Here is a 25,233-nt window from a genome sequence, read left to right on the forward strand (position 1 = left end):
TCGTGAGCGACACACCATAATTAAGAAACAGTAAAAACTGCTATGTAAAAAAGTGCCAGTTTCAAGTCCAAAGAGACAAGTTAACCAAGGCATTAAGATACTTCAGAACTTCGGAAATGCACCATAGCTGCTTGCTTTCATCATTTCCCCAGCCTACCTACGAGGGCAAATCAAGGTTAAATAGGGTTATAGCAATTGCTCAAAAATGGCAGAATAAATAACGGTTAAAGGTCTCTGTGGCCAAATTTAGAACATTCCACAAAACTTTTGTTCTTCGGGTCTTTTATTAGCAATAAAAAAAATTTAAAACTAGAAATGAGCAACAACTTCGGCAGCTCGATTCAAAGTAAGTGACCTTGAAACACCCCTCAGCAATGCTCTCAAACGTACAATGGCTGATCAACGCGGCGCCATCAAGACTTATGCATTTGTTGAGAAGTCTGCCACTAAGGCCTTCAAATTAATCTCAGAGGCCTTTGAAGATCTTGCCTTTAGCCGATCCAGGGTCTTCAAACTCTTCAAAAGTTCAAGGAAGCTAGAATAAGCATCGAAAGTGAGCGTGGAAAATGCCCCAAGCCAACACTGAAGACATATTAATATCATCACGTATTATCATCCCCCCAAAAAATTGAACAGAAGTTCATCGAAAACCTATTTGAATGGCTGATTTTCCAAATGAAGGTTTGTAATCGGGATAGAGATGCTCAGCATCCAGGGGTCTCTAAATCAGGATAACAGTTGGCCATGCTGAAGAGCGAGAAGCAACTTGTTTCATCAAAAGGGGGCAAAATTCAAAATCTGGTCAGACTTGCCTCTGATTCTTATTTCTTGGACAAAAAAGTACCCAGTACCTATATTTTGGCTCACGCCTTTGTCATCATGTCATCCTAAAGCGTAAGATAACGGCAACATTTTGCTTTGGCGAGCTCATCCCACTACGATACTGCATAGGATCGCACCCTGTAGATATGGGCTCCAAATCAATGAGGCATAGTCAAGATAGGCTTATATAATGGATTGGTAGATGGTAGCCATAACAAACCTATACCTAGACTTGAAGGTGCGTAAGGCCCAGCCTGCCATCCGAGCAGCTTTAGTTTCCTTCTCACCAAGTTGGATATTGAATATTGCATCAAAATAAATGTCACATACTATTCCACTTTTATTTCTAGATGAATCAGATCATCAGAAGGACAAAAAAATTGCGGGGTGATGACTCAAGGGTCACACTCAATTTAGGATTCACTTCGACAGAATCAGTGAGTGTACAATTTGAATTTAACACATTGCATCAAGTACTTCGTTTTCTTCTTACAACTTAGTTACTTCCTCTAGGCGCTGTTGATCTAGTTCCATTTTGAGAAAATCCAGAACTTCCTGGACTTGATTGAGGCGGAATATGAGCTTGATTAATGGCAATAAGGACTTGCGGAGCTCCTGGCTGTTGTTGTTGTTGTTGTTGTTGCTGCTGTTGCTGCTGTTGCAATACAGCAGAAATGGTAGGGCTATGAAACAAATCCGTCCGCGGTCGAATGGGTCGCAGTCGGTTGGTGGTTGGAGGGGCGTTCATCATAGCATTGGACATTTTGGGTGGTTCTGACCTGGATGGCCCAGGAGCTTGTTGGCTGACTCGTTGCACTGGCGTAGGTGGGTTGTTCTCGAATATAACATCATTGAGAACCATCCGGACCAAATGAGTCTTCTTCAAGAAACGGGGATCTACCTGAGTGACGTTGTTATAGAGCGAATCAAAGATCCCTTGCTTGGCCTCCCGGCTAATGCCGTCCAATTTTCCGGTCAGTTCGTCAAACGCACCTATGACCCCAAGTCGAATATCTCTGCAAATAGCACGATCTTCTGGAGACAGATTTTGCACCCAATGAGGGTCACTTGACTGCATCCTACCCCGCTGAGGGGGGTTGGTAGCAGTCGGCTGAGTCGGCTGAGTCGTTTGCGTTTGGGGTCTAGGTGAGGTCTGAGGAAAATTCTGTTGCTCTACTCGTGGCATTGAAGTGCGGGTTGGCGCTGACGAAGTAACGGCAGGGAAGTCCTCGTACGAAGCCCTTCTGTCTGTCATTTGGGGTCTAGGTGTCCCATCATGGAGCAACGGACGTGTTAGTCCGTAGTCCTGCGGCGTTGATGATGGCTTTGGGGCGGGTTGTTTGGTCATGTTGTGAAGAGTCCTTACCGTTATTTCTAGGTCGTGAATGTTCTGATTGGCATTGTTCAACTCATCCGCGAGTTCTCGGATTCGTCCTTTTAGAGTGAGTATCAATTGCGTTTGAGGATCTGACTGGCCTCTGACACGTGCCAACTCCTTCTGAGCTTCTTGAAGCTCATTGACTTTTTGTCGATATTTGACTTTCAGGTTGTTACCTTCATCGACCTCCTTCTGAAGACTGGTTAGTCTTCCTTGGTTTAACGCTAGATTTTGTTTAGCCTCTCGGAGCTCAGATTGAGCTTCATTGAGTTGAGATTTAGCTTTTAGATTGTCCTTGTCGGTTTTTGTCAAAATACCTTTCAGCGAGTTAACTTCTTTCTCCAGTTTCATCCTTTTGTTTTCATTGACCGACTCTTTGGCTTGGTCAACGCCTCTCTGAGTTTTGGCCTCGTCCAAGGCTACTTTCAGCGATTGCATCTGAGTCTGTAACTCTTGCACTTCGCTTCCTTTCTTCTGGAGAGCCTCTTCTAATTCCTTTCTGACGTTTTGAAGTTGCGCAAGGTCTTTCTTCACCTCCTCAGCTAGTTGTAAGCGTTTGTCCAAGTCAGTATTGAGCGATTGACTTTTTTCTAATTCCGTTTGTAGGTCTCCGAGTTTCTTCATGGCTTCCTCCACGTAAATTTCCAAGGCCTTCAGACTCTCTGACAATCCCTTTTCTTTTTCAAGCTCAGGGCCATTTCCCACGGCAGAAATAATGGAAATCATCCGATTGACGATGGATTGATGCTCATTTGAGGATCTTTGAAGGGAGATCACTTTTCTATTCTGCTGCTCGATTTGCGAGTTCAAAGAACTAATTTGAGTTTGATTCTCTGTCGCCGCCTTTGACACAGCCTGAAAACGTGATTCCATGGCTTCTTTAGCCTTGGCATTCTTCTGGAATGTCTCCTTTGCAGACGCTAGGGAATCTGAACCCAGCTCTAGGAGAAAAGATTGAACTTCACCTTGTTTCTGAGTTAAGTCGTCCACAGCCTTCTTACTTTCTTCATTGATCTTCATTGACTCGGCAAGCGAGCCTTTGAGCTTCTCTATTTCCTCGTCTTTGGCCTTTTGGCTTCGTTCCATTGATTCTAGAGCTTCTTTCTGGCCTCTTAAAGTTTGGTCGAACTTTTTGATGTTTTCAATTTTGGCTCGCATCTCGTCTTGCAGCCTCTTCTTTAAGTGTTTCAACCTTTCCTCGGGATCAATCGTGGATTTGAAATTGGCAAAATTTCTTTCTTCTTTGATTTGGTTCCGTTTTTCAAGGTCGGCTTTTAATCTGGCAATCTCTTTGTCCTTCTCATCCGCCTCTGATTTGACAATCTTCAATGAATCCTTCATGGAGTTCAACTCGGCCCGAGCATTGGCCAGATCACGCTTATATCCTTTTTCCTTCGGACCACCAGCACTTGGTTTAGGCTCTTTAGGCCGCCTGAGCAGGGCAAGATCCCTTGGATTCAAGACACTTTCATCGAGTTTCTTCAATTTGATGGTGAATTCAGGAAATAACGGCGACGCTGATATCTTCTTTTGTTTTTGAACTTCTTCCTTCAAGGTATTCAAGGCTAATTCAGAGGCCGTCGAATTGGCCAGGGCACTGACTAGATCATCTTTTAGTGCTTTTACCTCTTTGGAATGGTCATCTTTGATGGTCTGAAACACACGGAGCTTCAATTCCTTTTCTGTCTTCAAGTCTTGTTGGACCAATTGGTGTGTCCTGAGGGACTCGCTCAAAGCCAACTCTTTCTTACATAGCATACCAACAAATTTAGAACAAGTCGAGCACATCTCAGATGAGGAATGCATGATCAATGAGGTCTTTTCGTTTTCATGAAGAACTTTCTGAAGCTTCTCAACTTCACCACTACAAAGGCCCAATTCTTTGATTGTCTTTAAGGTAGAATCATGCTTGAAGCAGAAACTGCAAGTTGCTAAAGTTGCACTTTTAATCAAAGGTGGCACGTCAGCGAATGATTTCGTTCTGATTTGCTCCAAAGGATCCTGTTGCACACAGTTATCCGACACCAAAGGGGGAGGAATCGGTTCACTAATTGTCAACGGTGTGTCGTTGAAGCTAGAGGTCAGATCAAGCGCTTGGATCGGATACTTTTGTGCAACCGAAGTGGACGTTGAAGTTGCGATGGGCACCACTGGGTTTGTCTGATCCATGTCATCCTTGTTGGAAGGCAATTGCTTGGACGGACATAGCTTATCTAAACCGTTTGGGGATTCATGGGGACGTTTTCGTGAAATGCTCTGTTTTCTCTCCTACAATTAAAAAAAAATACCATTTTATACGTGGGTAATAAATTCACTTTTATAACATGAAAGTTACCTTTGATTGGCGACCTTGAAACTCCATATTGAGTCGTTCTGTCACTCGTTCAGCATGACTAGAGGGGCCATCGATTGCAATACTTGGCTTGGAAGATGTCAGCTTTGTTCCACTCTTTTGGACTTCGATCGACATATTCATAAACACATTCAAAAGGTTAATGTTTACATGGTGGCCCATCAAATGATGAAACTGAGCAACCTAAAAATACAAAGTCAAATCATCAAGTTTCAAAGGATATTATTTTTTCACAACTTCGGGCGCACTGACCTTGATAGCATATTGTGCATCCTCAGGCGACTTGAATAGAGCCAAACAGAACGCGTCATAATCAGAATTCCGACGAATCTTACTTGTAGATGTATGACACAAAACAGCCGTACACTTGGATCCCATGATCCGTTTGACATAGTCCCGGAATAGTAACTTGGTCATTGATTTAACAACCGAACCCAATATGATTAGACAGTGATCTCTGTTGGTGCCTTTGGTAAGATCAATTTGCTGAAGCTTTTGGCATAAACGCTTCCGCTCTTCCATAGGCGAAGTATGCCTGATCATCGAGACATCGTTAAAGTTTGTGAAGGATCCACAAGCAGTAGGGAATAGTTGAGCTCCAAGACAAGCCGAGTCTCCAAAGCGATGCTTCTCACACCCATTCAGAAGTTTGACTAAAAACTTGGCGTAGCTATTCGTCACAGCTTCAATATAGAATACTTTATCAGACATGATATTGGTAATATTCGGGTTCTGTGCCATCAAAGCTTCGAGCTCGTGAACTTCGACCGGTTTGACTTGGCGCACAAGAAGGACAGCGTCTGTGTTTAAACTTGTGCAATCGATGAAATTAGCATAAGAGAGCTTGCAGATTCGGTTGAGATCACCTTTGGCTCCACTCTTGCATTCTTTAGTACGGTGAGCATCGAGCATACCGGGTCGGTTAAATGCACACGTGGCACAATAGAGTGTCACTTCCTTTTCCGGTTCGTTTTGAGCCACGTGGCTCATGTACTCTTGACAGGCACGAGGGGAGTCGAACTTCAAGATGTAAAAGTAAGAGAGAAAAATCCTGGCAATCTTACTCGACTCCATTTGAGGGTGAAGAGTAGGGATCTTCCGGATCTTATCCATAGCCATTGTACCTGGGCCTTGGTATATGACCCGAACAGTGTTACTGATTTGTTCGTGAATCCGACTCTCCAACGCAATCAGGTCCATCATATTGGCGTTAGATTCACTATTTCGACGGGGTACACTAGGTCGCGTTTGATCACTGGATTCTTCGTTATCTGTTTCGTCCGAGGTGTTAATGTCAGTACTATCCGAATTGTCAAAGTCACGCTTCTTGGAGCTGCTTTGTTTACTGGAATGACCTGAGGGTGTTTTTCTCTTTCTTTTTCTATCTGCTTGACGGGCCTCCATGGTTGTTAAATTTCGGGATCTGGTTGATTTGAGAGACTCCTCTGACAAGGATCGATTGCCGTGGCTTTTTGGCGATGACCTTGTTCTCAAGCGTTTTGACCGCTCTGACAATGGGGTATGTCGGGTGGATCGCATCTCTGTAACAAAGTGGGACAAGATTGGCCATGATTTCAAATTTAAGGGTTGAAAGAAAAAGCACAACTAGATGATCTGGCGGTTGAGAGTTTCCTTTGTATTGTAGATTCACAGGTACAAGTGGCTCGTTACGATTCTAGCCGTAGACAGCTAGGAAATTTTCAACCTGAATTGAACAATGATACAATACCTAGTAGCACCACATCATAGGGAACAAAGACAAGTGTTGATAAAAGGTGCGCGAAGGCTGTTTATGCCACGGTCATGTTGGACAAAACTAAGGCCCTGATCAGTAAGGTTCGAAAGATAACATACTAAGGTCACATTAGGTTTTAACCTATTTCAGCCTATTACTGGGAAATTACTTTTTTCCATGCTTTTTACCTCAAAGTTTTCGTCATTTTAAAAAATATATGAATGAACACATAACATTTTCTCCACTTTTATAACTTAGCTCTACGATTCAATTTTTCGTAGGTAAAAATAGAAAATTAAAGACCAAGTATGTCAATCAACATCATTATCTGAATCTGAAGAAAATACTGCAGAACTTGAAGATTTCGTTTTTGACTCAAAATTTCACTTCCATATATAGTTTTGACGAAAGACAGAATATTGTTCTTGGCGACCACATTCTATTTTTTGTCCACGAAAAAAAAAGAGTCTTATCCATTGCAAAATAACTACAACTAAGAATTAGCATGTGTTTTAAACTTGAGTCTGCAAAGAGCAAAATTATTTTCGGCCAAAAACAAGGGTCAAGTATTTTTTAAAAACTAATTCCTCTCTCTACTGATCAGGGAAACCAAAGAAAGGCTGGATGCTGAACGAAGAATTATAAAGTTTAAAGGCATTTCACGAAGCAAAAAAAATGTCATTTATATTTTTCGCTTCTTACGGCACATATTTTAACCTCGTGTCGTCACTCACTGGGGAAACTGAGTTTAAACCTCCGTTACAGTATAACTAGAATTCGGAGGATTGGAAAACAAATGATAAAAAAAGCAAAATGTCGGAGTCATCGTTGGTATTACCCTCGTATGTTCAATTGGGACACCTCAGGCACGTTTATCAGATAATAGTTACATTGACACTTGCACTAACTACTATACTGGAACCCTCCTACTCATTTGCATGAAGTTAAGCGAAATGTGTTCTTATGCATGACAAAGCGTCTAACTCCAGATGATCACGTGTTGCCCTGATGTCAAACTAATTACGAGAGGGGCTTGAGAATACTAATTTTGTAAGCAATGACAATTCCACAAAAATCCGCGCTTGATTGCTGTCAAAACATACTGAAGTGAGCTTACACGCAACAGCACTGCTTTACCCCCAACATTTTACGAGACATAGTGATCATTGCGGGGATGGCGAGGTATGCCTTTATGATAGTTGATTTATTGATTCAATACTCCATTGTATCGAACGCTAAAACGAGTTCTCTCGACGAGGTTGTACAATTTTCTTTTCAAGGCTTACTTTCAAGATAACTAGAGATGACAATTCGGACGTTTAGTTAAGCTCCGGTAACAGAGAATAAATGGGCCTGCCAGTGCCAGTGATGCAAGTTTGTCGCTTCAAACTGTACTAGTTTTAGGGAAGCTGGCCTTTCTCTACAGTCCCGTGAAAGTGGGTTCAATCCGTTCAACCTTTCAAAAACGTGTTTGAAGCCCTATATTTGCATCACTGACACTGGTACCAGCAAACAAACGAACCTGCCAGAGCTTGCCTAAACCTCCCCGCTCTGAACTCCGGACCAGTCAGCTTTGCCACCTACAGGGTACATCAAAAGAAATGCCTCGCTTGAAGTTCGTTCACAGACTCTGGATTTAGCTTTCATAAAAATTAATCTTGTAATCAATTTCTTTTTCACGCCACACCACAAAATATTTTTGTTTACTTTCATGTAAACGAGCTAAATCATTATCATGAGAAAGCAAGCTAAAACCATGATGCCAAAATGGGAATCTTTTTATGTATGACAGACATGGGATTGGTCAATTCAAGTAGGGACAAAAATCCATGTGTTCATAAACCCATGCTTCTGCTGAATAAAGAGAAGTCTATAGCAAATATTTTCGTGGCTTATCCCCTTGACCGCTTTACTGCTTTGCCTTATGCCTCAACCAATCTGAGTTGAGAATTTTGGTCGACGCAGAATTTAATTGGTTCTTGGAAGGGGTTAAGCGGATATGCGGTGAAGCGGATAAGCCACGAAAATAGCAGCTTATGACTCAATCTCTAGACCGAACCTTTCTCACATAACCATCGATTAAACCAGAGTTTGCAACAAGTACGTACGAATTTAAGACCATATATCTTCCAATTGCTTTTAAAGAGGTCCTGACTTTGTGATCATGGGAACCTATTTGAACACTTTCTATTATGAATGCCAATTGAATTTCGAGCTATGAAAAAATAGGGTTTACTTCAGGCTGAACATGGTTGACCAAGAAGTTTTTTCGACCTCAATCCGATCCTTTGTAAATTCATTTGACATATCTTTTTTTAGGAAAGCTTGTTCTAAAAATATTAATTCTAAGCAAGACAGATTATGACTAGACGTCGAAAATGAGTTCCCCTGTTGGCCACGATGGCCAACTATTTAAGTTGATAAAAAAGTTGCAAAAATGAGCAAGTAAGTGCAAAATTCAAAAAGATTTGTCACGCTGGGAAAAAGATTATTTTTAGCCATTTTTAGCCAACTTTGCCTCAGCTGTATTTTATCTGTCACACAACTGCAGTTACTAGACTTTCAGTTGAAACATTTTTTATTACAATGTTGGACATGCTTTCAACTGATATGGATGTTATGGCATACAATTGATTCTCTTCTGGAGTTTGGTGTTATTGCCGAAGGCACTATTGTTCACAAAATGCTTTTGAGTTTGTGGATAAATCAAACTAATTACGGAAGGTTTAGCTCAACTACGTTGTTGCTGACTTTCCCAAACAGAAAACAGGGAGTTGAATTTGATATTCAAATTCGAATTGTAAAATATAGCATAAAGTTTAAATGACAATAAGACGAATTGCTTCTCAATCATGATGTACGCTCTCATAATTTCATGATAAACGTTAATTGCTCAAAATGCAACCTTTCACAAATTTATTTCGGTGCCAGCCTTTGTTTTAAACTTTGTAACCAATTCTAACCACATGAAAGCGCTAATTTCAATCAAAATTCGGTTCTTAAGCCAAAGATGCAGAAAAAGTACAAAATAAAAATGAAATGGTGCATATAAATGTTATTTTTTTGTGTAAAAAGTGGGCTTTAGTTACACAATTTGCCTCTCCTTACTCACCAACCATCGCCCTCAAAAGGCTAAGGGGTGTTTCATTTTCCTGTTAAAGTTTGCATAAGAGAAAAAAGCCTTTCAGTTCGACTTTACTTCCTTGACCCCTCCATTCCCTTTTTCCCAGATGATCATTTTTTGTGTGCAAAAAAAATCTTTTAACACCATTTGCCCCCAATGTTTATGACTATCTCTTGTGTGTGTGGTATAATTACCTTTTCATTTACAAAATGCATATTTCAACGTGTTCAGTCAGCTAAAAACTAAAGCAAAGCTTCAAGAAACATTGGATTTAAATTTTCGGCTTGCACCCCTAAAAGACCAGAAAAGCAAGGCGTCTGAACAAGAAGTCGGAACAAAACTGAACAAAACCGGAAACCCCCTCCTTTACTCCAGGCTAGTTGATTGTGAAGTATAATATTTTAAAATCTGCTTAGTTCACTTCCATTGCTTCAGCTTGCACCAAATGTTTTTGATGGTGTTTAGGTCCGGGCTCTGCGCTGGCCAATCCAGAACCTTGATCCTGTTGTCGGAGAGCCACTTGGTAATGATCTTGGACTTATGTTTTGGGTCATTGTCCTGAACAAATGTTCATCTTCATCCAAGGCCAAGATCCTTTGCTGATTGCTTCAGGTTGTCCAGCAGTACTTTGAGGTAGTTCTCTCAAAGCATGATGGATCTACCGCCATGCTTAATGGTTGGAACTGTGTTATTTGGATCAAATGCCTTTCCTTTCTCCCGCCAGACCAATGCCTTGTCACGAAGTCCAAAGAGCTCAATCTTGGTCTTGTCGCTCCACAAGCATGAAGACCAGAATTCCTTGCCCTTATCAACATGGTCCTTAGCCAAGGTCAAATGGTCTCTCACCTGTCTCTTTTTTGAGTAAAAGTGTTCTACGGGGTCGACATCCACAAAAAAACAATACAATGAAGAGTTGTCTTCTTCATTGATCTTGAAATATTGTTGCCCTCGTCCTCCAGGCTCTTGAGGATTGTCTTTGATGTCACTTTTGGATCTTTCCGACCCACTCTCACCATTTTCCTTTCAGCTATGGGTGAAAGGATTTTTGTTTCGACCTCTCCCATGAAGATTTTTAACTGTGTGATGTTGCTGGTATTTTTGATGATGGCTCTCACTGAGGAAATTGGGATGCCAAACCTCTTGGAAATGAGTCGAAAGCCACTACCAGACTTATGGGCGTCGATCACTTTGGCTTGGAGATCCCCACTGTACTCCATGGCCTTGACCATGATGCAAACGAGACGAATTTCTAATTGAATGGACATCAATGCAATGGTCGCCTTTTTATACCACTCAGGGATAAATCCGGCTTTAACTTGCAAAGCACAATTTGACAGGATACTTTCTGCGATCTACATGTTTCAACAGGAAAGTTCGAGCATATGTAAGTCAGTGTAAATCAAAAATGAACTAGATGTGTCAAACGTTGCCAATAATTTTCAACATCTCTATTTTAACTCAAAAACGAAATCAAATCCGTTAAATTTTCGAGTGATGTTTTCTCATACTGATGCTGTTATCCTCAAAAACAATTGTGCTATTTGAAACATTAGTACACGAGTAATTTAAAATTAAGTCTAAAAATCAAGGGGTTGAATAATTTCCGCCCTAGCTGTACGAAAGTGCTCAGTCAAGACAGCTTTCTTTGTTGTCTTTTTATGCAACAATTTAAAAAAAAAACTCGGAATGAATAAAAGCGCAAACACACCTGGAGACGTTGCAATTTCCGAAGTTCCTGTTTAAACTTTTACCAAAGACCACAGGCCAAAAGCTCTTGTCGTTTCATTTTGGTACGGTCCCACATTTAAGTGATTGCAAAGGCCAATAATTTAGGTGGGGCAATATATCTTTCTGATTGTCTTTACCACTTCATTTACCATGCAAATCAAATGTTTTTTTTGAACATGAGTTAAGCAACACAAAAACATCTCTCGGAAGTGTATTCCACTTTCAACTTTTTTTGATTCACCAGCAATTTTTCGGGCTTGTTTACAAGGTTCAGTACTAACTTGAAGTGTTAGGGCAAGTCTGGACTCGAATCCAGGTGCACAATGAAGCCTTATATTCGGATTTGCATACAGTGGCCAGACTCTAGTCCTTTCGAAAAGATTCGATTCAGGACGCGACAGACTTATTTTTTCATTTTCTTTGTTAGATTTCTTCAGAAAACCTTTGATTCTGATCAGTAGACACACATTATTTGATTCCAGATTGATATTACACTGCAGTTCATCAAAATTTCTTTTGCTACTTGTTCATCATTACTTCATTTGACACTTGTTCATTGTACATGAAATCGCTTATTGAGTAGTGACTTAACAATACAAATGGCGTTTCAATTGGCAGTTCAGCTAGCCTTCGAGCTAGGCAGCCTGGACATTTTGCCAACGGGTCTAACTCAGTCTCAAGATGCCAGTCTTTGAATTGTGATTGAGGATGCAGTTTTGCATTAGCCCTGTTTAGTCTACCAAACTAAAGACAAGATCTTTGCCGGATTCGAGTCCTTTGCTTGGCGTAAACTATTTGCAAGATTCGATTGTTTTACTGAATGCGAGTCTATGGCCGGGCTCTAATCTTTTGCCGGACTCGAGGGTTTTATCAGATTCGGCGAGTCCGACAAAGACTTTAAAAACCGTCGGAATCGCACCGGCATAACTATTTATATTTTACTTCATGGGAAGCTGTGTTTAGCCCACTCTTCAATATTGATTAACATATGTTGCAAGATCAATTACCCTACATTACGAACTAGAGTAAAAACACGTGTTCAAGTGAAATTGATACCAAATGAGGGAAATGTAATATTCAAGTGAATTATTTCTATTCGAAAATCAAGACAATATTTTCTTTTCAATCAAACCCTGCAACGATCTTGATGTTGACGAACAAAATAAATATTTGCCCCAAAAATAGAAATGACTATACCCTTGCCATGGTCAGATTTTCCTTATAATATGTTTCGTGAGAGCAATTAAAAAGCACAAGTGGTCCATCAACTCTAAAAATTGTAACTGACATGTGTTTTTCACTCATTAAAAATGGCCAAAATGACTCCTTCAAATCTGGAGTGCTTTAATTATTTCCTATTTCGAGCGAAAAACCATAAGACTATACGCCCCCCTAATTGAAGTTTAAAGGCATACCAACACTAAATACCCAACTCCATATTATTATCAAAACACAATTACTTTTTACCATACCAAACAATGGACAAGTCATTAAAGTAAAAATATCAATATCCTGTGAAACAGAATGTGTGGAAACGGAATAGCTAGACAGAATAATCGTATTGGACAAACTAAACTTACGGTAAAGCTCACATTAAAAGTGCAGAATGAACTAGTGAATGGCATTTTTTTGTTTGATGATTCTGGGGTTTGTACCTGATACAAGGAATAAAATTCTTTGTAAGTCATAGTGCGTCGTAGTTCATAAAATATTTGGTCGTGTAAACTGCTCGAATTAGCCGCTCTAGGGCACCCTTGAATGCAAGGCTGGTCTGGGATCGTTAACAAAAAACCAACAAAAGCACGTTTAAAACTAAATAAACAGTGGGTCATCTAATGCATAGAATCATCCAAGAAAGCCCGGCAGCAAGTTGTATAAAACTGGTGCCCGGTTTAAGACAAAAGAAGATTTCAATCCCCTCACTATCTTTTTATCCCAAGGATTGAATTTATACAGCATTTCACATGAAATGTTTCGTCTCTCGCTAACGCTATGTCGTATTTCCGGATTAGGACCAAAGGAATGGAGACATGTAAACACGTAAAGGATTCGGTAACGTTCATGCCTGCGCTAAATACTGTAGGATCCCAATGATTCGAGGCGTTCCCAATAGCTTAATTTCGACATCCCGTCAATATATCTCGTGAAACTCTTTTCTACTTGTTCAATCTTATTCAACCCCTCCCCCGCGGCCATGGAGGCCCAGATTCGGGAAGCGTAAGTCAATACATCTCTGGACTGACATTTACGGTTACTTTGTAGGCATTCAAATTCCATTTCTCTTTTCGTTTTTACATGACTCTTATCCAAAGAATTCACAAAACGTCAAAGTGTTCAACCTGAAGTCAATATTCTATATTGTTGCACAATGATCACTTTAGCCATACTATTGACTCCAATAGGTATGCATAACTCACCAACTCGTTGAAAGCTCGATTTTTCAGATTTGGCTAAAGCTTTCTTTGAACAAACCCGAGCAAAAACACGCAAGATGTTCGAGGACGCCTACAAGTATGGTCGTGAATGAAATTCTAGAATACCGTAATCATAAAGTTGTTCATTTTGGTCATCAGTGAGCTTATCTTTAAGTATGTGATAAGCCTGAAATTCATAAGGTGAGTTCCTTTTATGATCCCAATTACCTTGCCAAACCTAGCAAAACTAACAGATAAGATTACAAATCAGCTCAGAGACTTTAAGGGTCTTAAATACAAAATAGACTTAACAACTTGAGTACATGTTTATACTGGCTTATTCCCCGGCCATACATGAAGACATCCACGGTCGCCACAATGGCTCTAGCCCAGGTCCGTTCAAGTAAACCTTCATCCAAATTTGAGGCAAATTGTTATCAAGCTTTGACAAATGTTTCGATTCATAACGGTCATTCCTATCTTTTTGGTCAAGCTTAAATTAACTCCGATTCGTTTGAGTGTTTTGCGACACTCAACTAACAGAAAATCCTACTTAGAAGATCAGTGACGCTGTTAACCTCATTCTTTCACAATCGATCTATCCAACCAGATGCTACAAATGGAACTCTCGACCAATCTATCAAAGCTTCGAGATGAATTGTCATCAATTATCAAGGTTCCAACACATACCAGCCCCCTCCATCTACTTTATTTAAAGTCCCTGATTCCAAACAATCCAAAACTCGTCAACCTCCTCGGCCAAACCACCCATCAGCCATTTGTATAGCATGGCGAACAGGGTATAAATTTCTGACTCACCTTTCATTCAGGATTTGTAATGAAATTAGGCTAGGGCAGCCCCCGGGATTCATTGGCATCGAACCATGATGCCAGAGCAAATTAGTAGAAAGTTGAGTCCAAGTCGTCAATCCAACACATTCCAACATACACACTTGTTTAGTCTGAGTAAAAGGACAGGATCAGTGTCGCCAAATAGGAATCCAATCTCAGTGCGTCAGCTGGAATCAGAATCCTGTTCTGACAGTCGAATGGAGTGTAAGGCTCATCTAGGATGCAAAAAGATGGGCCAGGTTGGGTTAGGCTTAGGCCGTTCTTTGAACAGTGTCGACTTTGAAGCCTTGGTGATTGCAACAAATTAGTGCTGAAATGACCAAGAGTCAAACGGATGTTTGGGAAGGCAGATTCTAATATAGTGTTGCAAAGATTGATTTTTTTGTTGATTTTTTTTAGGTCAAAAAGCGTTCGTAGACCTGACTTGAAAAAAATAAATTCAGCAGTGCTGGTTCGCAATCTGCCGCGATGGTAGGGCAGATGGACCCTTTGAATCCAAATGAAAGATGTATTGCTTGGAGCAAAGAGAACCTTGAAGTTACCGATGTGAAGCAGGCAGGACCAGGCCAAGTAGTGTGTGCTGAACTTGCCCTTGTTGCGCAAGGGTTTGTACAGAAACACTACTTGGGATGGAAAATAGTGTGGCTGCCAAACCAAAGCAAAAATATTTGTAATATAGTAAATTCATTCTAGATTACCACTAGTCTGAACCAGCAATTCCACTCACGTGACTTTAGTACACTACATATTTTTCTCTTGCACATTGACTCTACTGAGGGCCAACATTCCCCCATTTTGCAGTTTTCTCAGGTCCCTTGGGGTCACCTGGTACTAAACTGTTTCTCTCTGCCTCAGGTAGGCTTGTAAACAAATAGTGTTTGGGTGTCAGTTAAACTTGGTATTTGCCCTTTTCCCATCATTACTTGAGGTTGGCAAGAACAGGAGTTTATTAATTATTATATTCTCTTGGATTATTGCCTTTTTGAAGACCTCCTTACCGGTGATAGGAATGGGATCTCAGGCAGTTCAAGATGAAAGAGTTATATATCTTCTTTACAGGAGGTTAGTTGATCCTCAATACATGGAATATAATCAAAATTACTTTGGCTGAAAAGGAGTGTTGCATGTTGTAATTGCTTTTACTAATTAACATGACCAAATTAAACATGACCAACATTTCAAGCTTTTGCCTGAACAAGTTCATACCTTGCTAAATCAATGGTTATATTTTTGCTTCAAACAGTTTTAAAATTTGAAGTATTCTTGCTAACATGTTACACCACTGAGCATTGATATTGTTTAGTTGCTTAGCACTGCATCAATCCCACTCTAGGCCGTGTTTGTTTGGCTAAGCCAATGGAAATGCAAGACTGAAACAATTTCTTTTCAAAATTTGAACTACTCCAATACTACAGTCCAACAGGCATTTATTAAACGTTAAAATAAATATTTGTACTAAAAACATGTTTTGAGCCATATGAGATAGTCTTATTGGTTAATGTATTGTTAATCAGGATACGTTGCCAAATCAATGTTACCGTTTTGAAACATCAAACCCCAGAAAGCTGATTTCTTGACTGATTTATTTTCCCCTATGATTTGAAACCGTCTTCAAAAAACATTTCAAATATCATAATCTTTGACAATATTTGATTACAATAATTCCAGTGTTTTCCAAAAATTTAACATCTTTTAAAAACTTCACAATTATTTCTATTAGATGCATTACCTTCTTTTGGAGTACATATTATTCAGATATTTTGGACCTGAAACTGAGATCTATTTCTATTTTCAACTGATCTATTTTGCAGATTTGCATTAATGACACAAAAAGTCATCATGGGAAACAGTATTAGAAATTGTTAAGCTTATAAAACTTCCCTGTTAGAACCCTGTGATTAACTTAAGCCATGGATAGATATGGGGAGGATTGAGAAATTTGGTGCAGCATGCTCAAGTCAAAAGAAGATCTAACTCTGAGTCAGGTATTTCAGCCCAACGTAATTTGAATGAGGATATATAAGCAATAAAGAAGTGAAAATATAACAAGTATATCAATACCATTATATCAATACATTTTTAACCAATACTAAATCTGTGTCTTCACTCCTGAGATGGACATAACAAATTTTGAGTGCATGTGACCAAAAGAGTGAAAGTATAAGTAAATGATTAAACTGAAGAAGTATGTAGTGTTAGATTTGATATTTAATGCAAACATTCAAGCGGTTTGTTTTAACAATATGTCCAAAATAAACCTCATAATATTACAAAATTCAACCTTGAGGGGTGCTAATGAAGGATAATTTTTTGAAGGCTCTGAGATTTTGACCACTTGTAAAAACTGAAGTCGAATCGTAATTGAATATGTAAACGGCATGTTTTTCACATTGGAATAATGAAGCTCTTGAATATTTTTTATCTGTTAAACCATAATCAAAATTGCTGTTTTGTCATGCCATTTACCATTTTGACATATAATGTCATATTATTTGGCCAAATCAACAACTTGCTATAAACTTGTTTGTTTTCAAGAAGCATAACAATTAATAGAGTTTGATTATCTACCAACAAATTAACATGTAAAGAAATTGACTTTTTGGGTGGCAATGCCCACCACTGGGTCTTTGCAACTAATGGAAGGTACTATCATTTTTGTAGGTGGCATCAGCTCCTATCAAGTGTTTTGATTTAATTCTGATGGTAACAATTCCAATATCTTTGATCAAGCTGGAATAGGGTAAAAATAATTTTAAATGAATTATAGCTTTGTTCAAAAGTGAGGCCTTTGGATGTCACTTTCAGCACTGAGAATGATAACCTGTCATAAGATTGCAAGGATTCATTCAAAAATGACACATTCCCTTCACCTTGATATTGTGTTGCAGGATTCATTGCCTGTGTTGCCTTCTTTTTCTTTTCAAATTCACAACAAATACTCTGAAACTTTCAACTTTACTTGTATGAAAGAGCACCATTTTACTTTTTTGCCCCCCCCATGGTGCAACTAGCATGTCAAGTTGGGGAAAGTCAGCTGATGCGTGTGATATCCCGAGGTTGAACATGTTGCTAATGCTCATGCAAATGTATTCTAGTCATGTATAATCTAAATATAAAACCGTATTAGCCAAATACAAAGCAGTTATAAAGTCCATTCAATTCCCACAAGTGTTTGACATTGCGTAACTTCATAAGAGGAAGATAAACAAACTGGAAGACACTTTCACTTTTCTTTGTTATGAACAGTTGTTGAAACAAAGATAATGATTTCCGTCCAGATAATATACTTTCTTGTTTGTAAAAATCAGCCAAAATAAGTTTCAAAATCATACATTCTAATGTATAATGAATATCATGAGTAATAGCCCCATAAAACATGTGAAGCAAAGGAAATTTAAAAAAAAAATGCAGTGTAGCAACATTGATTTTCAGCATTTTCAGTAAGGGCAAATAAAACAGATTATAGCCAACCTGCACTAGCAGCATGGATAACCACATGTATAGGGCTCTGCTATAGCACATTTTTGTCTCAGCTGTTGCTGGGGATAAAAAAGAATTTCATTTGCAGTCAACATACCAAAGGGAACTTTGGTGCAAATCTGAATCATTCCAGTGTACCCAAATTCTGACTAGAAACCCCAGACCACTCAACCCAACAGACATATTGACCAAAAAATATCTTGATTATGGAACAAAACTAAACCTTGATGATACACCTTTAATATAATTACAAATACATTAGCACCAGTAAGACATTGAATAAAGAAATCAAGTTTGATTAAAACATTATCAAACTTGATTTTCACACTCTGATTGATGTAAACACAACTTGCCTTTGAATCATCAAATGAAGAATTGTCTAAAACCTTTGAAGATTTGACATGTTTTATATCACAGTTTCAATTTTGCTCCATAAGTATGAACTATTTGTAAGCCAATATATTGGGCTTAATATCTGTAATGGGTTGAGTTGTCTGCTGGGTCAAGTTGTCTACTGGGTTGAGTTGTCTGTTGGGTCAAGTGGTCTGTTGGGTCAAGTTGTCAGCTGGGTCGAGTTGTCTGCTGGGTCAAGTTGTTGGCTGGGTCAAGTTGTCTGTTGGGTCCAGTCATCTGCTGGGTCAAGTTGTCCACTGCGTCAAGTTTTCCGCTGGGCAGAGTTGTGTGCTAAATCAAGTTGTCCTGAAAACAGCTCAGCTACCACCCCTTGCCAAGCAATTGCTTTCCTCTAGCATGCTTCATAAAATCAAAGATGCTTGATATAGAAAGATTTGCAAAGATCTGCTGATTCTCATTCTTTCTGATTAGACGATTTTTCTCTTGGGTCCCTTATTTGGACATTTAGGCAAGCGCTGGTACCAGCAAAAAACTTGCCTGCCAATGCTAGTGATGCAAGATTGACGTTTAGCAATGTGAAAGAAGCGTCAGCTTTTCAAAAACATGTCTGAAGCTCCAAACTTTCCATTCTAGTTGGTCAAGGGTTTTCAAGGGCTGCCGTTATGTACAGGCATCCTACACAAAACGCACCATCACTTAATGAGTTGAGGTAAAATTGGGAACCCTCCTAAGAGACTCCGGCGTGAAGTGAAAACAGTTTTGACTTTGATATTTTACTCTTTGAATCTGGAATACGCAAACAATTCAAAATGATAATCACGCTGAAGTACCTTAGCAAGGTTTCCAATTTTACCTCAACTCAAGAAGTGATGGCGCTTCTTGTGTAGGAGAACTATACATAACGGCAGCCCTTGAAAACCCTGACAAATTAGAATAGTAGTGATGGGATCAAACAAATTTCCAAAATCAGGATCGCCAGAAAGCTGGGAACTCAAAGCACGGGCCTTTTCTAACGTATCGTAGAATATTAGGCTTGACCAAAAAGGTGACCCTTATTTGATCGGAGAAAAATCAGGGTTACTTTTTGTGATTATCTAACGGGTTTTCGATTTTCCGCTAGTAATGCCGTATGCCATTGAAAATGTAAATTGGTAGCCCTACTTGCAATCTCCGGTGATTTTTTGTTTGTTCCCCATCAGGGACCCAAGAGAAAAAGCCGTCTAATCAGAGATGTAGAATCAGCAGAACTTTGCTGATCTTTTGGTAGGTAAAAAGGCGTGTGCGGATATCGCGCCAGTGTCTGAAACCCACGGATTCACAAACTATGTCTTCATCTTTCGTGAGATGCGAGAGAGGGACGGATTCTGGGCCTTCGTTGATTGGGAGCGATTGTGGATTCGATCCTCCTGTGGATGCTCCATGGCGGATGTCTTGGGTTGGAACGATGGCTGGTCTTGAGGAATCGACCGTAAGATTGAGTGCGAAGCGACTATGTTCTTCATCTTTCGTGAGAGCGAGAGAGGGACGGATTCTGGGCCCTTCGTTGATTGGGGAGCGATCGTGGATTCGATCCTCCTGTGGATGCTCCATGCGAGATGTCTTGGGCGTTGGAACGATTGGCTGGTCTTGAGGAATCGCCTGTAGATTGAGTGTGAAGCGACCTGTCGAGCAGTTTGGATGTGCAGCCTGCATTCTGCGATGCCATTGAATGTGGATTCGGTTTTTCTGTGGAAACCTTGATGGTGCGATGCCATGGAATTTCGAGATGCTGTCGGGAAGCGTCTTTTGTGAGATCTTTGATCTAGGGGAAGGTTTAGTGAGGATGCTAATTCGAGCTACTGCGTTAGCTCCAATCCCGTATAAATATCTGTTGTATGTGAAAATACAAACCAGTACGATGTGATGCACTCTACTCGATACACCTTGAGTGGCCTTGCGGCTCTCATTGTGTTACATGGTGGCAGCGGTGTTTCCGTGGTGGGAGTAGGGTAGGTAAGGCGTGTGCGGATATCGCGCCAGTGTCTGAAACCCACGGATCACAACTATGTCTTCATCTTTCGTGAGATGCGAGAGAGGGACGGATTCTGGGCCTTCGTTGATTGGGGAGCGATTGTGGATTCGATCCTCCTGTGGATGCTCCATGGCGAGATGTCTTGGCGTTGGAACGATCGGCTGGTCTTGAGGAATCGACCGTAGATTGAGTGCGGAAGCGACTATGTCTTCATCTTTCGTGAGATGCGAGAGAGGGACGGATTCTGGGCCTTCGTTGATTGGGGAGCGATCGTGGATTCGATCCTCCTGTGGATGCTCCATGGCGAGATGTCTTGGGCGTTGGAACGATTGGCTGGTCTTGAGGAATCGCCTGTAGATTGAGTGTGAAGCGACCTGTCGAGCAGTTTGATGTGCAGCCTGCATTCTGCGATGCCATTGAATGTGGGATTGGTTTTTCTGTGGAACCTTGATGGTGCGATGCCATGGAATTTCGAGATGCTGTCGGGAAGCGTCCCTTTTGTGAGATCTTTGATCTAGGGGGAAGGTTTAGTGAGATGCTAATTCGAGCTACTGCGTTAGCTCCAATCCCGTATAAATACTGTTGTATGTGAAATACAAACCATTACGATGTGATGCACTCTACTCGATACACCTTGAGTGGGCCTTGCGGCTCTCATTGTGTTACACAGTGTTTTCCAACTCTGCAAGCTCCATCCTGAACAAGTTTTCAAACAAAAGATCCTGGTAATTTTGAATGAGACATCAGCAACATAGAAAGTTCAAAAAGAACTATGGATTATTGATACCATTAAATAAAAATTACAAAGGTTGTAAATAGAGTTGTTTTACATTTTCAATGATGCCACATCAATAATAACATTTTGTGAAACCATTAGCGAGCCTCAAGATGTAACCTTGATTATTCTCACATCAAACTAAGGTGGTCTTTTTGATTTATGATAACTCATTACTTGGGAAATGGCCAGTGCCTTAACTTTCAAAGCTTTCTAGTACCCTTCATTTCATTTTCATAACTTATTTGATACCATCACTCCTATTGATGGTTTTTATAGCGTGATAGGCTGTGACAACAATGCCATAAAAGTTGTTTATTGCTTGAACAATTCATATATCAAGTTTGATGATAAGGAGTATGGGTTAAGAAGCTGGACAAGATTCCGTGGGGAAAAAATCGAGTCAGTGATTTGTTTAGTAGCATTACTATCAATTACTAAATTAGAACTCATATCACTAGAGACTAAGAAAATGTTCAAGTATTAGAGGTGAAATAAAGAAGTAATATTTCCTCCAAAAAGGCAAGGTATTAGAAAAGCAGGCTCAATGATTAAGAAAAATTGAAGTGATTTTATTCCAGACATTTTCAATTCCTATTTTTGTTTGTTTTCAAAAAATCAATAAAAGTTGGAAATTGAAACTTTGTACGCACTAAGTTCATTTTATGATTTATTTGTCATTTGAGCCAATCAGTGCTATGAACGAATTTAATCTATAAAAGGCAAGTTGTGATAAAAAGAGGCTGTACTAAATGAATTATTTTCTCTGCACTTTCATCTTGGTATAACTGTCACTAAATCTCAAATTGGGTGTTACAAGCTGTACTTAGGCCATTATCCAAACTTCTTAAGATATGTCATCCTCCCAAAGGCCTAAACTTTAGTTGACAGGAACTATTTCAAGTCTTTTATTTTATTTTTTTATCTGATGATTAAGTACTCTTATAAATGTATGCAATGTATATAAATGGTATGATACTAGCCATATCCTTTGAATGATCGACTTCAAAGAATGAATTAGCTTAACATTTAGAAAGAGAGTGGTTTTTATATTTTGCATTTTCAATTACTTTGCAAATATCTTATCTTGTTGAATAAACTTGGCCAAGATTTGGAAAAAGACAATGCTAAGTTAAAGATCATTGATGTAGTTCAAGTTCATCAATGAGACAAGATCAGGATTGCAACAAAACACTTCAACACTGGATGGAGGCAGGGTTGAATTTTCTAGGCAAAGAAATACATGAAAAATGACCCATTGAAGCATTAAAAAAGTGCGATAGTTATACCAACATGCCCTATTAATATTCTTTTAAAATCAAAATCATTTTTCGAAATAGTTGGTCCAAAAGACACCTGAATATCCAAAAATACCAAAGATATTTGAACTTAACACCAAAAAAGTCTCACCTGTTCACTCCTATCTCACTATTTCACGTAACCTCAGATCATTCATAAGAAACGTAATCACTTTTGTTTGTATCAGTCTTCAAATGCTTCCAAAAGTTTTGAATGAATAAGCAGTCATGATTATACCTTATGGTGCGTCTACACGACAAATAATTCGGCAAATAATTAGCCATTTGACAAACATTGTTTGGCATTTCACAAGCATTTCAAAAACATTCTCGATTTGAACATGTTTAAAGTTTGTTTGCCCAAGAGCAAATATTTCATGGACGACACCATCCTCCCCAGCCCTTCCAACCAAGGTGTTCATTTTCAGTATTATGGAACTTAACTCTTTCGATCCATGATGGTTTATCACAAAGAAAAATGTATTGATTGTGGTTCATTTTGACGCAGGAATCACCCAACTTAGAGTATGAAGGGGCCTGGAATCGTCAATCACTGTTTCAAAGTCATCAGATGTCATCCCATCCCCTTTTGATTCAGTAGTCACACTTCCATCTCCTATCAAGGATTGAATGATGATCGATCGATCAACCAACCAACCAACAACGCTATCTCCGGAATCCGGATTCATCTCCTCACGTCCAGACAAGTGTCGACCCCAGTCAAACCACCCCTGGGCTTGTCCTGGGGCTCAGCCTGGTCATGGTCCCGACCCCTTCTTTAAATCCGTCTGTGAGCAAGACTTGAGCGAGCCAACCCAATGCTAGATGGATGGATGGATGGATGGATGGATTCCTTGACCTCGTCCAAAGAAGACTGATCCGATTGAAGTTGGATCAGATCATCAGAGACAACGGAATCATTGCCCCATACCTGGAGGTTTTTGGCCGGACACACACGGCCATGATCGGTCCTCTACGTACTCGTACACCCTTGAGACCCCAGCATCCAGACCAGCCCACACTTTTGGCTACTCTTTCGTCCATTTCCCTGCCCGCCAATTTTAGCCGTGAAAGCCAGATCAGTCGGATCTCAATAGACCAAGTCCTACCCCCGACTCATTACCTTAATGCCGCCCATGACCATCACCTTCCCTGTGAAATGCCGTCTGTTCTTGTGGGCGGGTCCTTATTGGTTCTTTAAAACTGACCCTCTTTTAGTCAATGCCATCTGTAATGTTAACTGCACATAACTATCCAATTTGTCTCTATCATGTTTAATGCTTTTACTATATTTGTGTTTTCGTTTCTGACATGACCTTTGGACTATATATCGTTGTCATATTTCGACCCATACTCGGCTATTAAATAGTTTATCATATTATTGGAGATTTGTTGTCCATTTATTCACGATTATAATGAGCTGGAAAATTGGTCGGGTTTTCGTTTCCGAACAATTGGTTTATGATTTATAGTCAAAATGAATTTCGAATACCATTCGAAAAGCAAAAATGTTATTAAAGGTGCATCATCAGGCGGTATAGTTCGTAGAACAGGGCAAAACACGCTTTTCAAGTAGTAATCGGTTTCAGCCAACATATATGACCGCACAGATTGAAATGGGCAAAATAAAGGACCTTTTTTGGAAAGCGAAACATTCTCATCAAGATAGTTTCTATTTTTCTTAGTCTCTATGATATTGAGTTCTAATTAGTAATTGATAGTAATGCTACTAAACAAATGACTGACTTGAATTTTTTTTCCAAGGAATCTAGTCGAACTGCTTTACCCATTACTTTTTATCATCAAACTTGATGTATGAATTGTTCAAGCAATAAAAACTTTTATGGCATTGTTGTCACAGCCTATCACGCTATAAAAACATCAATAGGAGTGATGGTATCAAATAAGTTTAATGAAATGAAGGGTACTAGAAAGCTTTGAAAGTTAAGGCACTGGCCATTTCCAAGTAATGAGTTATCATAAATCAAAAGACCACCTTAGTTTGATGTGAGAATAATCAAGGTTACATCTTGAGGCTCGCTAATGGTTTCACAAAATGTTATTATTGATGTGGCATCATTGAAAATGTAAAACAACTCTATTTACAACCTTTTGTAATTTTTATTTAATGGTATCATAAATCCATAGTTCTTTTTGAACTTTCTATGTTGCTGAAAGTCTCATTCAAAATTACCAGGATCTTTTTTTGAAAACTTGTTCAGGATGGAGCTTGCAGAGTTGGAAAACAGCACTGTGTAACACAATGAGAGCCGCAAGGCCACTCAAGGTGTATCGAGTAGAGTGCATCACATCGTACTGGTTTGTATTTCACATACAACAGTATTTTATACGGGATTGGAGCTAACGCAGTAGCTCGAATTAGCATCTCACTAAACCTCCCTAGATCAAAGATCTCCCAAAAGGACGCTTCCCGACAGCATCTCGAAATTCCATGGCATCGCACCATCAAGGTTCCACAGAATAACCGAATCCACATTCAATGGCATCGCAGAATGCAGGCTTGCACATCCAAACTGCTCGACAGGTCGCTTCACACTCAATCTACAGGCGATTCCTCAAGACCAGCCAATCGTTCCAACGCCCAAGACATCTCGCCATGGAGCATCCACAGGAGATCGAATCCACAATCGCTCCCCAATCAACGAAGGCCCAGAATCCGTCCCTCTCTCGCATCTCACGAAAGATGAAGACATAGGTTGTTGATCCGTGGGTTTCAGACCACTGGCGCGATATCCGCACACGCCCTTACCTACCCTACTCCCACCACGGAAACACCGCTGCCACCATGTAACACAATGAGAGCCGCAAGGCCACTCAAGGGGTATCGAGTAGAGTGCATCACATCGTACTGGTTTTGTATTTCACATATAACAGTATTTATACGGGAT

The 25,233-nt window shown here is 39.8% G+C and overlaps 1 protein-coding gene across 1 annotated transcript; it reads right to left on the reverse strand.

The window, feature by feature from the left end:
* Positions 1-1,144: 1,144 nt before the first annotated feature.
* Positions 1,145-14,549, reverse strand: LOC131889984 (uncharacterized). The gene is made up of 4 exons (XM_059239224.1): positions 14,374-14,549; positions 4,806-6,094; positions 4,536-4,736; positions 1,145-4,468 (listed from the first exon to the last, which is right to left on the reverse strand). Exons 1-4 carry the CDS (start codon positions 14,378-14,380, stop codon positions 1,319-1,321), a joined length of 4,647 nt encoding a protein of 1,548 aa, XP_059095207.1. The 5' UTR covers positions 14,381-14,549; the 3' UTR covers positions 1,145-1,318.
* Positions 14,550-25,233: the final 10,684 nt, after the last annotated feature.

The sequence above is a fragment of the Tigriopus californicus genome, chromosome 11 (assembly GCF_007210705.1).
Source record: "Tigriopus californicus strain San Diego chromosome 11, Tcal_SD_v2.1, whole genome shotgun sequence".
Lineage (NCBI taxonomy): Eukaryota > Metazoa > Arthropoda > Copepoda > Harpacticoida > Harpacticidae > Tigriopus > Tigriopus californicus.

Excerpts from the sequence above, each read along its gene's own strand:
- LOC131889984 (XM_059239224.1), bottom strand. Across the intron at positions 4,737-4,805 it reads ATGCACAATATGCTATCAAG|GTTGCTCAGTTTCATCATTT; the intron begins GTCAGTGCGCCC and ends TTGTATTTTTAG. Across the intron at positions 4,469-4,535 it reads TTCAAGGTCGCCAATCAAAG|GAGAGAAAACAGAGCATTTC; the intron begins GTAACTTTCATG and ends TTTTAATTGTAG.